Source organism: Callithrix jacchus, chromosome 22 (assembly GCF_049354715.1).
Source record: "Callithrix jacchus isolate 240 chromosome 22, calJac240_pri, whole genome shotgun sequence".
NCBI classification, from domain to species: domain Eukaryota; kingdom Metazoa; phylum Chordata; class Mammalia; order Primates; family Cebidae; genus Callithrix; species Callithrix jacchus.
Genome location: NC_133523.1, coordinates 29,643,973 through 29,658,150, shown reverse-complemented (window position 1 = coordinate 29,658,150; position 14,178 = coordinate 29,643,973). Strand labels below are relative to the sequence as shown.

Below are 14,178 nucleotides of genomic sequence, written 5' to 3'. Positions count from 1 at the left end.
TTCACGCTAAGGGTTACTTGTGATAAATAGCTCTTTTTAAAAGTGTCTAGAAGTCTAAATATTCAAAACCTTATTTTGTTAGAATCTTTAAGTTACAAACATTTGGACTTCTAACAACATAACTTGATGTTAATAAGAAATTGAGGACAGTTTTTTCCTGGTCTCACGAACACATGTAGCACTTTATGACCTTACAATCTGTCACAGCCTCATCAGGATTAAACTTTAAATATTAAAACAGAGCCCAAGTCTTTGTCTCCATGTGGGGAAAAGTGTGTACAACTTATATCTATATAATAAGATTATTAATAAAATAATATAAGGGAAGTTGATATGCTGAGAATCGACTCACTTTCCGTTCGTTGAACATCTTTTTCTCGCAAAAACATTGGCCAGAGGGTAAGTGCTGGATTGAGTTTATTGGAGGAGGGTGCTGATTTTATATCCAATCTTGGTTTTTCTAAATAATCAAGGTTTTTATTCTTTGTAGGTGACATATAACAAGCATAGTTCTTTGCAACAAGATCATCATTAACACAAACCTATAAAATGTTAAACATTTCATAAGACACAGTCAAGTGAATTTAAAGAAAATAATCAAATTTCAATTTTCAGAGAAATTATTTTACAGAACATAATCTGACAGAAATATTTGACTCCTGCTCTGGTAAACCCAATACTTCCCACTAATCCTTCTAACTGGTGTGAGGTGGTATCTCGATGTGGTTTTGATTTGCATTTAATAATCAAGTGATGATTGGCATTTTTTCATGGTATTTTATCAGTACTACTTTCTGGTTTAAAAACCGTACTGTGGTTTGTGCTATGTTAACATCAGAACAAACTGGGCAAAGCATCTCCCAAAATCTCTGTGCTATTTCTGCATCTCATCTGTAAGTCTACAACTATTTCAAAATATAATTTTTTAAAAATCCACGGTGAAGGTGCCCTCTGTGGGCTCTGAGCAGCCCTGGATCTGCCCCTTCTGTCCAACTCTGTCTGGTGCTGAGCTGTGCCCTGAGCCACCCTTCAGAAAGGACAGCGGCCAAAATGCTAGCAGCTGGCAGAGGTGGGGGCCGCTCACATGTAATATCCGCTTTCTTTCCACTTGTGATCTGAATTTTTCACAGCAAGCACATGTTACATACAGCAAGTATGGGGGAAAGGCAGTGAACTAATGCTACAGCAAATCACTATATTTATAAAAATCACATCCAATGAGAAGAAAATATTTCATGATAATGATAATTTCTCGGTTGTTTTAAAATAAAATGCTGAAGTCATTTTTAAAGCAATCAAAAGAAAATACAGACATGGCTAACTTCAAATCTAAGGCAGACCTTAAGAGATGAAGACAATTTCTATGCTGTGTAAACAACAGTGTTTTTAGTGTTTTTCTTGGCACTTTTTCTGTTTTATTAAAGTAAAATTTTAAATCATGATAAAATATTTTAAGAATACAGTTCTTTCACTTACTTTTTCATCTTTTATAGTTACATAAAGGTAAACCTCAAATGTGTCTTCTTCCACCGCACATAATCTGGCTTCCACCTGAGTAGTTGCTAAATAGCATAAATGAAAACACAAATTAGCTAATGTTAAGAGTGTATTTGAAACAATCATGACTATTTCCCACCTATTAACCTCTGCTAACTACTTACGAGTGCCCAGATGGCTTCCTCAGGCAGGACCCAGAGGGAGCATGTTAGGCAAAGGCTCTCCTAATTGTGGAGTGGGTCACGGGTCCCGTCCCTATCAACAGGTTCCTGTGCCACCCCATGAATACCTCCTCAAGTACAGCTCCTGGTCCTCTCTTCTCTTCTACCGCCTCCCAAACCCAGATTTCCAGTCCCAAGCCTTCACATGAGATCTGCTGTACCCTGCAAATCCCCACAGAGTACAGCACCTGGCTACTCCCTTAGAGACTCCAAACCCCACGGGCAGCTGCATCACTGCCACCTACCAGGCACTGTGCTAAGTCCTTTAGAAACCTTCTTTCGCTGAGTTTTTACCACCGCTTTCAAGGTAAGTACAGTGGTCATGTGACCAGTGAGGAGACCAGGCTCAGAAGTTAAGTCACTCGCCTGAGCCACAGAGGACTTGGTGGCCGGCCTCCTCCAAACCCACATTCTCATCTCCCAGCAGCCCCTGTGGCTCACAGGGGACAAAACTCCAGTCCCAGTGACCTCCCAGCCTCCCACTGCTCCCAGGTCAAAGGATCTGGCTCCTCCTCTACCCAGATAATGGCACAGCACAGGAGAGGAGCCAGGACCCAACGAGGTACCAGGCAATACCCCAGACATTTCCCACCCACCAACCCTCTCACTAAAACAGGTGTCTGACTGCCAGGGGTTAAGACAGATGCCACAAAAGACACTGTTTATAGTCACTGGTTTAAAATAAAAAGAGCACACGAAATTGGTTGCTGAAGACATTTTATGCATCTTAAATTAGCAGTAATGATTATTACACAATAAATATCCATTTATTATCTCTTGCTCACTAAAAATGCTAGGTTTTTCATCAATTGCTGGTCCAATAAAAACCACATGAATTTATTTTGCAGCACTGCAGCTTTTAGGCCAACTAAGAGGCAGGCATTGTTACTGTGCAGAGGTTCCCCTGCAAAAACAGCCCCCTGCCGATCTCAGCTATCAATTACTGACATCCACACCACTATGGGTGCAGAGTTACTGTGGCACCTGAGCTGGAAGAAGCCCCAGGTAGCTTAGGGAACCCCTCTGAGGAGGGCCATTCGGCCAGCGGTGGCATCTCCATCCCTCTCCAGCAGCAGAAGCTGGGGCCTCTGTGGGTGTCACTTCCCGGCAGGCTGCAGTGATCAGGCACTGGCTTACCTTTGAGAAGGTTCTGAAAGTACTGAACAGCTGCACTGTCCCACTTCCTGGCAGGTCTGGAACAGTGAACAGAGGCAACTTCATTACATAAAAATCTGAGGCTAGCACACCAACAGCATTTTGTAAAGCACGCACCGGACATTTCTCACACTACATATGGAACATGTGATGCAGATGATGGGACACCTGGTGCTGGCCCTGCTCTAGGGGTGAGGATCCCACTACATCCTGCAACATGCTCTTCTCAAAACTGTCACCTGTACAGGTGTAGACTCACAGCACAGAGGCCCCACCGAGAATGATCTGTGCCCACCACTGCACTGCCTGTCACACCACCACCATCCCCAGCTACCTGGGACAAATCAGCCTCCCCAACCAGAACACAAGCTCCTGGGGCAGGGATCCTGAGTATGGGGTGTCTAGCACAGTCTGGCACAAAGAGGGCACATGTGCTAGTGTACCCACACTCTAACAGGCAGTCATGGGACAATCAGCTACTATCTTTGTTTCATTTTGTTTTTTTGAGACAGGGTCACTCTTTACCCAGGCTGGAGTGCAGTGGCACAAACACAGCTCACTGCAGCCCTGAACTCCTGGGCTCAAGCGATCCTCTCCCTCACCTCAGCCTCCTGAGTAGCTAGGACTAAAGGTGTGCATCACCATACCCAGCAATGAAAAAAAAAGTTTATTTATAGAGACAGGGTCTCGCTATGTTGCCCAGGCTGGTCTCGAACTCCTGGGCTGAAGCGATCCTCCTGCCTCGGCCTCCCTAAGTGCTGGGATGAAAGGTGTGAGCTACTGCACTGGGACCCAGCTACTATGGAACTACAGTTCCTCACTCTGCTGACCCTAGAGCCCTCTCATTGGCTCCCATTTCACCCCTCCCATCTTGTCTTTTCTACATCTTTATTTTGCTTTGCAAAAAAAAACAAAAAAACTTGCAGGCAAAGTTGCAGGCAGTGGGGAAGGAGGAGAAACTTGTAAGCAAGGAGAAAAATAAAATGTAAGGTCAGAATGATGTTCTATGCTTCTTCTGGTTTTATGTATCAGAGATGCCCCCACCATCCTCCAAAAATTGTTTTAAAGATCAAATGAGATAATGTACATAGAACATTTAGCCTAGTGCCTGGACATAATCGTTACTCAAAACTGGTAGTTATTTTTATTTTTATAAGAGAGATATTAAGCAATTCAAGAAAATTACAAAGGATTTCTAAAAGGCAGTAAAGACAGTAGTTCTAAAACCTTGTTACACACAAAGAATCACCTAAAATTTAGCTTTTTTAAAAAAAGCAAAAGCGAGTTGATTCCTAATAACCCAAGAGAAAACTCAATCTAGTGTATGAACAGTTAAATTAGCCAGTCTCTCTCTCTCATACACACAGAATAACCACATCAGCCAGTCCCCCCACCGCCGCCCCACACACACACACACACAGAGAGAATAACCACATCAGCCAGTCTCTCTCCCTCTCTCTCACACACAGAACTACCACATCAGCAGAGAAGGACAGGGCAGGGTAGGGTAGGGCAGGATAGGGCAGGGCAGGGCAGGGTAGGGTAGGGCAGGAGAGGTCAAGGCAGGGTGAGGAAAAGGAAAGGAGTGGAGGATGAGGGGAGAGGAGGAGGTGGGAGGGGAGGGGAGGAAAGGACAGGAGAGGAGGAGGGGAAGGGAGGGAAAAGAGGGGAGGAGGAGAGGAGAGGAGGGGAAGGGAAGGGAGGGAGTGGAGGGGAGGAGAGGAGAGAAAAATTAGCTGGGTGTGGTGGCATGTGCCTGTAGTCCCAGACGTTCGGGAGGCTGAGTTAGGAGGATTGCTTGAACCCAGGAGGCTGAAGCTACAGTGAACCATGATCATGCTACTGCACTATAGCCTGTGCAACAGGGTGAGACCCTGTCTCAAAAAACGTGTGCGTGTACACACGTATATGATGCTCCATGATTCTGCCTTATGAATACTTTTCTTTACAGTTAATTTATTACTTTTTATAAGTTTGAAACAAAGGCAAGAAGCATAGAGCTAGGCCTGCTCCAAACTCCTCAACCACAGCAAGGTCAAACACTGACTCAGAAGCCCCTCCTGAAGAACACAGAGGCCTCCTGCTCAGTACTTCTACAGAGGAACTGGCTTCATATAACACCATGCACTTGACAGAAGGCTTTTACTAAGGATTCAAAGGTCTTAAGAAGCCTCACTTACATGATGTCAGTACTGTCTTCACAGAAGTCGATGTGTAATGTGACAGGCCTCGTACAGTACAGGCTGAATTTTTTTGCTCTATAGGGAAGCTGCATAAATGATTCTACGGCAACTCGGATGCTAAAGAGTGAAACAGAAACAGCTCCATTATATAGAAAATTATATACAACATATTCCATTAAAGTACACCGATTTTATTAATATACTTAATGTAAAACAAAACACACAAAAAACAATTCTTTGTTTCTAATATAGCCATCAACGGTGCTTGGAGACATTTGGCCGAGAGGGAAAAACTGTTTCTTGGGAGGATGAAAAAAAATCGACTCTTTTGATACATAAAGCACTGATATGGGAGCCGGGCGCAGTGGCTCACACCTGTTATCCCAGCACTTTGAGAGGCCAAGGCGGGTGGATCACGAGGTCAAGAGATCGAGACCATCCTGGTCAACATGGTGAAACCCCGTCTCTACTAAAAATACAAAAAATTAGCTGGGCACGGTGGTGCGTGCGTGTAATCCCAGCTACTCAGGAGGCTGAGGCAGGAGAATTGCCTGAACCCAGGAGGTGGAGGTTGCAGTGGGCCGAGATCGTGCCATTGCACTCCAGCCTGGGTAACAAGAGCGAAACTCTGTCTCCGGGGGGGAAAAAAAGCACCGATATGGAACATAGACAGTGTATCAGTGAAAATGACATTTCATGACCTAGGGGTAGAAGTTTAGGAAAAAAAAATATCTAATAAGGCTCCTGGCTGAGCACGGTGGCTCACGCCTGTAATTCCAGCTCTTTGGGAGGCCGAGGCAGGTGGATCACCTGAGGTCAGGAGTTTTGAGAGCAGCCTAGGTAACATGGTGAAACCCCATTTCTACTACAAATACAAAAATTAGCCAGGCGTGGTGGCACACTCCTATAATCCCAGCTACTCAGGAGACTAAAGCAGGAGACTTGCTTGTACCTGGGACTCGGAGGTTGCAGTGAGCCAAGACTGCACCATTGCACTCCAGCTTGGGCAACAAGAGAGAAACTCGGCCTCAAAAAAAAAAAAAAAAAAAGTCTAATAAGGCTCCTTAGGTGAACAAATACTGGATGCCAATAAATAAATCAATCTGTAAAGCAAACTCTATTCAAGATTTTCTAAATATCAATCTCAACATATGACCAAAATTACCTTAAAAGTTTCTGTAAATAAACAGATGTTTTAATAGTATTTGCCAACTTTGCACAAAAGAGCTGCAGGACTGAGATTTTTAAATAGTAAGTTCAGCAATTTAATTTCCATTCTTCTTCAGCAAAAGACAGAGCACTTTATTTTTACATTTTTTTATTTGTAGTGTGGGTCTCACTATGCTGCTCGGGCTGGTCTTGCTTGAACTCCTGGCCTCAAGCGATCCTCCTGTCTTGGCTTTCCAAAGCACTGGGATTACATGCGTGAGTCACTGCTCCTGGCCCAAAAACCACTTCCACGTACTGTTTCCACAGGAACTGGCTCTCTTTCCAGGGTTCCTACTGTGCCCTGTCTGGGTAACCTGGCCATCTTCTGTCTCAGACAGGTTAGAAAAAGGTGGCTGCACTCATGGCCCCTGAAGCATCCTCAAGCTCTGTTTAATCATACAATTTTCTCACCCAAAACAAACTAAATGTAAAATACCAAATGCAAAAAGAAAAGCTCTCCAGTTAAACACAGCGATTGTTTTTGCAGCAATTATGGTTGTATGAAATGCAGATCACAAGCTCAAATTCTTACAGTAAGTACTGCAAATTCCCAATGTCTGATAAGCACATCTGCCATGAAATTATTCTACTCAATAGATACTGCTGGCTTACGCCAGTAATCCCAGCATTTTGGGAGGCCGAGGTGGGTAGATCACCTGAGATCAGGAGTTCGAGATCAGCCTACCCAACATGATGAAATCCTGTCTCTACTAAAAATACAAAAATTAGCCAGGCATGGTGGCACATGCCTGTAGTCCCAGCTACTCAGGAGGTTGAGGCAGAAGAATCGCTTGAATCAGGAAGCAGAGGGTGCAGTGAGTTGAGATCACACCACTGCACTCCAGCCTGGGTGACAGAGCAAGACTCTGTGTCACCGAAAAAAAAAAAAAGGAATAGACACCTCTTATTGCAATCAAGTCTATTTGGTATTGCTCTTTCTTCAATGGTATCAGAATCCTCATATTTATTAAACTGACATCCTCTTACTCTGGGATGGGAAACTATGGAAAAATCATCACAAAACATGAAGACTGAATTGTTGCCGGTGTTTTCTAATGAGCTATGACACGTGGTCCCAGAAGGAATGAAGGCTGAACAGCACCATTTTGGCACCAGCTCATTCTGAGCAGTCTCCCACCCTCACTGATGGTCACACCCTCCCTCTCTTAAGTAGGACAACCAGGAACACCTATATGAGTACATGCTCTGCTCTCTGCTCTCCGAGGCTATGCTAGCAATCCCTTTCTGTGGAGAGAAGCATTTCTCTCTACCTCCTGGAAGTGTCTTTCTTGTAGCCAAGCCTCCCTAAACAGCACAAGCAAACTGAGGACAGGCCAGGAGGGCAGCAAGGAGCAGCCAGGAGATGCAGAGAGAACCCCAGCAGATGCAGAAAGCAGCAAGGAGATGCAGAGAGCAGCCAGGAGACGCAGAGAGAACACCAGGAGATACAGAGAACACCGCCTGAATCTGGCTGCCCTGCCAGGACACACAGCAGCAGAGGGCCAGAGCTTGCCTCAGCCTTCATCCTGCCCACCCACTCTGCCAGTCACTGGGTGCAGACCAGAAACCCACAAAGCCCCCTTCTTGAACCTAAAGAACTCCAGTTTTGTCTTTTCTCAATGGTAGTGACCTCTAGCCCCACAGTTTAAAATATATTCTCCTCTGAAACTGACATTTGTCTCGAAAAGAGTATAAGTGAGATAAACACGTACATACTTTTTAGATTTGACTGGAATGTTCTTGGCAAAGTCCACAAGGAAACATTCTGCCAGGTACTGGTCTGCAGAAGACACAATTGACTTGACAATGGCCCTGCACCAGCACTTCAGCTCCTCACAATAGACCACACACACCTGCAAAATAAATCAGAGAGGTTGTTTTTTTTTGAAACAGAGTCTCACTCTGTCGCCTAGGCTGGAATGCAGTGGCATGATCTCAGCTCACTGCAACCTTCGCCTCCCAAGTTGAAGAAATTCTCCTGCCTCAGCCTCCCGAGTAGCTGGGATTACAGGCACCCGATGCGATGCCCAGTTAATTTTTTTTATTTTAGTAGAGACGGGGTTTCACCATGTTGGCCAGGCTGGTCTCAAACTCCTGACCTCGTGATCTGCTTGCCTCAGCCTCCCAAACTGTGGTTATTACAAGCGTGAGCCACTGCGCCCAGCCAACAGAGAGGTTTTAAGGTCAGTGTTAACATCTTGTCATAGAACAAGACAGCTAAAAGTTACTCTCAAAACCATGCCAGCCAACATCCTCCCTTAGAGCAGAGGACAGTGTTTCCAGGAGGCCGGGCGTGCCCAAGCTGAGCCCCTCTGCCCGTAAGAGAACCTCAGGAACACAGGCCACCTGGGTACTAGGTCACTGTTTTACTCGATACGGTCATTTTCACTCCTTGAAAATTGTTAGAAAGTAAAATAAGAAAATGCATTCCTTTACCTTCTTAAATCAGGAAATAATGCTTAGGAATGACTGTCGATCATGTCAGACCAACAGGAAGCTGCCACCAGCCTCATCCTTCTACTCCCTTCTCTGTGACTTGTATTGGCCTCTGACATTGCTTACTATCTGTCACACCTGGATGCTGGCTCCTTGATGACATGGATTTTTCTCTGTTTTGTTTACTGCCGTATTCCCAGCACCTAGTACAGTGCCTGGCATTTATTAAGTCTTCAAAAACTACTTGAGCCAGGCATGGTGACATGTACCCATAGTCTCCGCTACTTGGGAGGCTGAAGCAGGAGGATCACTTGAACCCAGGAGTTGGAGTGGGCTGGAGTGGGCTACAGTGGGTTACAACCGCACCACTGCACTCCAGCCTGGGTGGCACAGTGAGACCCTGTTCCAAAAAACAATAGTAATAACATGTTTTAAAAATAAACCACCTGGGCCGAGCATGGTGGCTCATGCTAGTGGTCCCAGCACTTTGGGAGGCTGAGGTGACTGGATCACCTGCAGTCAGGAGTTCAAGACCAGCCTGACCAATATGGAAAACCCGTCTCTACTGAAAATACAAAAATTAGCTGGGCATGGTGGCACGTGCCTGCAGTCCCAACTACTCAGAAGGCTGAGGCAGGAAGATCACTTAAGCCAGGAAGGCAGAGATTGCAGTGAACCAAGATCACGCCCCTGCACTCCAGCCTGGGCAACAGAATGAGAGTCTGTCCCAATCAATCAATCAATAAACTCCCTGTTTGATGGCTGAATAAATGCAGAGTCCCTGACTTATGATGGTTTAACTTACGATTTTTCAACATTTTGATGGTGTGAAACTATTGCAATTTTTATATAATGTGCAGTATGCAATAAAATACATAGATATTTAAACTCTACTATGAAACAGGCTTTGTATTAGATGATTTGGCCCAACCATAAGCTAATGTTAAGTGTTCTGAGCACATTTAAGTAGGCAAGGCTAAGCTAGGCTGGTCAGCAGGTTAGGTATATTTAGTGCATTTCTGACTTACAATATCAGGACATACCCACATAGTAAGTTAAGAAGCATCCGTAAATGCCTGCAGCCCCTTTTAAGGAGAACCACCATGCAGAAGTGACAGCCCTTGGCATCCTAACTGTACCACAGGACTGCCAGGCCACAGCCAACTCAACTAACAAACCGTATGCTAACCACAGGTTTACAAGGCAGTCCAGCAGGGAGAGCTGTGCTCACACAGAAAAGGAGGAGACCGAGAGAGATTGCGGTCCTCGGGGATCCAAGTGGGAAAATACACTACAATCATACTGTAAGGGATATAGAACCTTCCATAAGTCAAAACTCAAATAATGCCACAGAAATCCTGACCAAGGATGAAGGGTATTTCTATTTAATGCTGAAGTCAAAGCATCTCGTAGAAATACCATGAATAGTCAGTAATTCATACAGCAGTCAACCTTGAAAATGACGCATGAAAATGAGCCACATTCATCTCCTCACACATCTCCATGAGAGCTCTTCAGTGACCAGGAGCACTGTCTTCAGTGGCCATCAGCACTGATTGTTTGTTGTTTTTTGTTTGAGAGACAGGGTCTCATTGCTACGTTGCCTAGGCTGGACTTGAACTCCCAGACCCAAGTCATCGTCCCACCTCAGCCTCCGAAGTAGCTGGGACTGTGGACACAGGCCACCACACCCAGCTCACCAGTAACATTTTGAAAGAAATCTTTTTTTCTGGGCATAGACCTCAACAGTAAGCTTAAAATATTCAGTGAGCCATGCTATAAACAGATGTGCTGTCATCCAGGCTTTCTTGTTCCATTTGTAGAGCAGATAGAGTAGTAGAGCCAGCATAATATATTTTTTTTTTTGAGATGGAGTTTCACTCTTGTTACCCAGGCTGGAGTACAATGGCACGATCTCGGCTCACTGCAACCTCCACCTCCTGGGTTCAGGCAATTCTCCTGCCTCAGCCTCCTGAGTAGCTGGGATTACAGGCACGCGCCACCATGCCCAGTTAATTTTTTGTATTTTTAGTAGAGACGGGGTTTCACTGTGTTGACCAGGATGGTCTCGATCTCTTGACCTCGTGATCCACCCGCCTCGGCCTCCCAAAGGGCTGGGATTACAGGCGTGAGCCACTGCGCCTGGCCTAACCAGCATAATCTTTAAGGGTCATAGGACTCTCGGAATGGTAAAGGAGTACTGGCTTCAACTTAAAAATCACCAGCTGCATTAGCCTCTAACAAGAAAGCCACTCTGTCCTTTAAAGCTTTCGTCCTTTAAAGACACCGACTTCTCCTAGTTATTTACTTATTTATTTATTTATTGAGATGAACATTTAGATACATACCTGTCCTTCTTCCAATATTAACGGTTTTATTTCTATGTCTTGACACATGCTGTTGTAGAAGTCATTCATGGCACTATGTAATTTTTGATAGTCGACATCATGATCTAAAAAGGGACTACACCCTTTTATAATAACCCAGAAGCAACCTGGATCTTCAATCTGTAAAAATTTTAAAAGACAAACAGAACAATGTATGATTTAAAAGCAGTACCACAAAATAATAAACTTTAGAGCCACGAATACTGTTTATTTAAGTGACCTAACAAATTCTTGACAAATGCCTTTGCTAAATTGTTAGACCAAAGATAAAATTCTAAAACATGTAAGTAATTCTCAATTATGTGCCATGACTCAAAAAACAAACAGATGTCCTCAATCTCCTATATTCTGAAAAAAATCCGTAATATACAAAAGCAAGGTTCAGAGCAATGTTTTTAGGACTTTTATTTGTTAAAATAATGTTTTTAATTAAACAACAACAACAACAAATAGAGACAGTGTCTCCCTATGTTGCCCAGGCTAGTCTCAAACTTTGGGGCTCAAGCAATTTTCCCATCTTGGCCTCCCTAAGTGCTGAGAGTATAGGCATGAGCCACTGTACCTGACCTGTATCCTTTTGTAAGACAGAGAAAGAAATGTGAATATAAGTACATTCTGCTCATAATAAAAAAGAGAAATAATGGCAGATAAACCAAAATAAATGTAAATCATGACCTAAGGGGAGGGAAGAAAGGGACAAGGGACATGAAAGAAAGTCAGACTTCCTGGAATGTATTTTGTTATGTACTACTGTTATTAGAAACCAAGATTTTCATTGTTAAAGACACAAGTATAAGTGAAAAGTTAAATTTGAATTGAAAATATCTAAAGGTCTCACTCTGTCATCCAGGCTGAAGCGCAGTGGCGCGATCTCTGCTCACTACAACCTCCACCTCGCAGGTTCAAGCAATTCTCCTGCCTGAACCTCCCAAGCAGCTGGGATTACAGGCATATGCCACTGTGCCTGGCTCATTTTGTATTTTTTAGTAGAGACAGGGTTTCATTCACTGTGTTGGCCAGGCTGGTCTCAAACGTCTGATCTCAGGTTCCCAAGGTGTTGGGATTACAGGCGTGAGCCAGCACACCTGGCCAAGAACTCATGATTTTTCAGAAGTATTACTTATCTCTGCCTAGAAGCAATGACGTCTCAAGATTTGGGATCCTATATCCAATGTGGCAAGAATACAGGTATTCACATTAGTATTATTTCTACTTTTCCGAATGTTTGAACATTTTTATAACAAATAATCAGAAAAAACAACAGCAGTTATTCTGGTTCCAGTAACAATAGAATAGTTTCTAATCACCTGTGGGTAACAACAATAATCCCTGGAAAAAATACAAAATAACGATTTGAAGGCAGTGAAGAGCTACCAAAAGCGAGCAGAACCTGGAGGAGCTTCAACAACTGAAAGAATGAAACTTCCCTGGGTGCGATCTGCATCTACTTTTATATGGGTTTTGCCCCGAGCCCATTCCCCCGTTCAGTGGTGTGAAGCAGCTGCAATTCAAGGAGAAAGTCGTAATGTCTGTGGCTTGAGGAATCAGAAAACAGAGTTTGGGGCTGCCAGGGCAGCTGAGAATTAAAGGATAAAATTCCTAAATGGAGAGCCGCGGAGGGGAAGCACTAAAGTCTGCATGAGAACACCTGTCACATTATTGGCAGAGATGAGACCCCAAGGAGTCCAGAGAAGACCGACAGCGGGAAGGCTGAAAGAAATATGCAGTTTTAGCTGAGTGCAGTGGCTCACGCCTGTAATCCCTGCACTTTGGGAGGCTGAGCCAAGCAGATCATTTGAGGTCAGGAGTTTGAGACCAGCCTGGCCAACATGGTGAAGCCCTGTCTCTACTAAAAATACAAAAATTAGCTGGGAGTGGTGGTGCATGCCTGTAATCCCAGCTACTGGAGAGGCTGAGGCAGGAGAATCGTTTGAACCCAGGAGGCGGAGGTTGCAGTGAGCCAAATCATGTCATTGTCCTCCAGCCTGGGCAACAGAGTGAAACTGCGTCTCCAAAAAGTACGCAGTTTCAGCTGTTGCTCGTGAGAGATGCAGAATCCTGGACGAGGAGCAACTCCATCCAAAGCTCTGCACTTGGAGAAAACCAAACTCCAGCAGCATAAGGCTGTGTCCCTGAGACAACCAGTACCCCATCAAAATGCCTGCCTGAGCTAGCTCACTGCTGCCAGTGGTTTGTTCATCAAACACCTGACACAGCCCCCTCACCTCCCCTTCTTGGAGCACATACTACAAAAGGCTCAAGATTGGGAATGTGTACCTACCGCAACTCATGAGTGTCTTTCTCAAGGACCAGAAAGCTTTCCTTTGAAATGTAATCTTTAGGAAGCGTCTCCTAGTCTCTGTGGGAAGACAGAATCCTAACTTCTATAACTACCAGCTAGCAGACAGAACTGCCTTGCCACATTTACGCTGACTCAGGTGGGGCACAGGGGCTCATGCCTGTAATCCCAGCACTTTGAGAGACCGAGGTGGGTGGATCACTTGAGGTAAGGAGTTCAAGACCAGCCTGTCTAACACGACGAAACCCTGTCTCCACAAAAAAAAACACAAAAATTAGCCAGACGTGGTGGTGCCACCTGTGGTTTGGCTACTCAGGAGGCTGAGGCAGGAAAACTGCTTGAACCCGGGAGGCGGAGGTTGCAGTGAGTTGAGATCACACCACTGCACTCCTATCTGGGCGAAAGAGTGAGATTCCATTAAAAAAAAAAAATACGCTAACCTAGTCTTTGTAACTTTTCACCCAAGCCCTGCTCCTGCCCATTCTCCCTTTAAAAGGCCAGTCACCTGCACACAAATCAGAATAGAGCTCTGTTCTTTCCCCTACTGTTAGTTGTTGAATAAAATCTGTTCTCACCACTCTCACTAATGTCTATATTTGTCTGTCTTTGACACTCATCAAGGAAAATGGAATTTGGAGCAGGCGTCTTACCAAGTTACAGAGGCTTAGTAAGCACCTCAGGCGTGAAAAGGGCAGTGCTCAAGAAGACCATGTTCCAGGACAAGGACAATGTGTTCCAACGATCAGGGCAAAACCCAACTGGTGTACAAAGTGTACATGCCACAGTGACCG

The 14,178-nt window shown here is 44.6% G+C and overlaps 1 protein-coding gene across 5 annotated transcripts in view; it reads right to left on the bottom strand.

Moving 5' to 3' along the window:
• The window catches only part of TDRD12 (tudor domain containing 12), a 79,570-nt gene that overhangs the window by 60,100 nt on the left and 5,292 nt on the right, over positions 1 to 14,178 (bottom strand). For 3 of the 5 annotated variants that reach the window (XM_078362108.1, XM_078362109.1, XM_078362111.1), the window contains exons 2-8: positions 11,050 to 11,208; positions 7,982 to 8,118; positions 6,009 to 6,083; positions 5,054 to 5,173; positions 2,856 to 2,911; positions 1,477 to 1,562; positions 353 to 542 (exon numbers count right to left, since the gene is read on the bottom strand). In XM_078362108.1, coding sequence (XP_078218234.1) covers positions 353 to 542; positions 1,477 to 1,562; positions 2,856 to 2,911; positions 5,054 to 5,173; positions 6,009 to 6,083; positions 7,982 to 8,118; positions 11,050 to 11,208 — 823 coding nt within the window. The remainder of the gene's footprint in view (positions 1 to 352; positions 543 to 1,476; positions 1,563 to 2,855; positions 2,912 to 5,053; positions 5,174 to 6,008; positions 6,084 to 7,981; positions 8,119 to 11,049; positions 11,209 to 14,178) is intronic. The other 2 variants (XM_035287036.3, XM_078362110.1) reach the window with 1 other exon arrangement.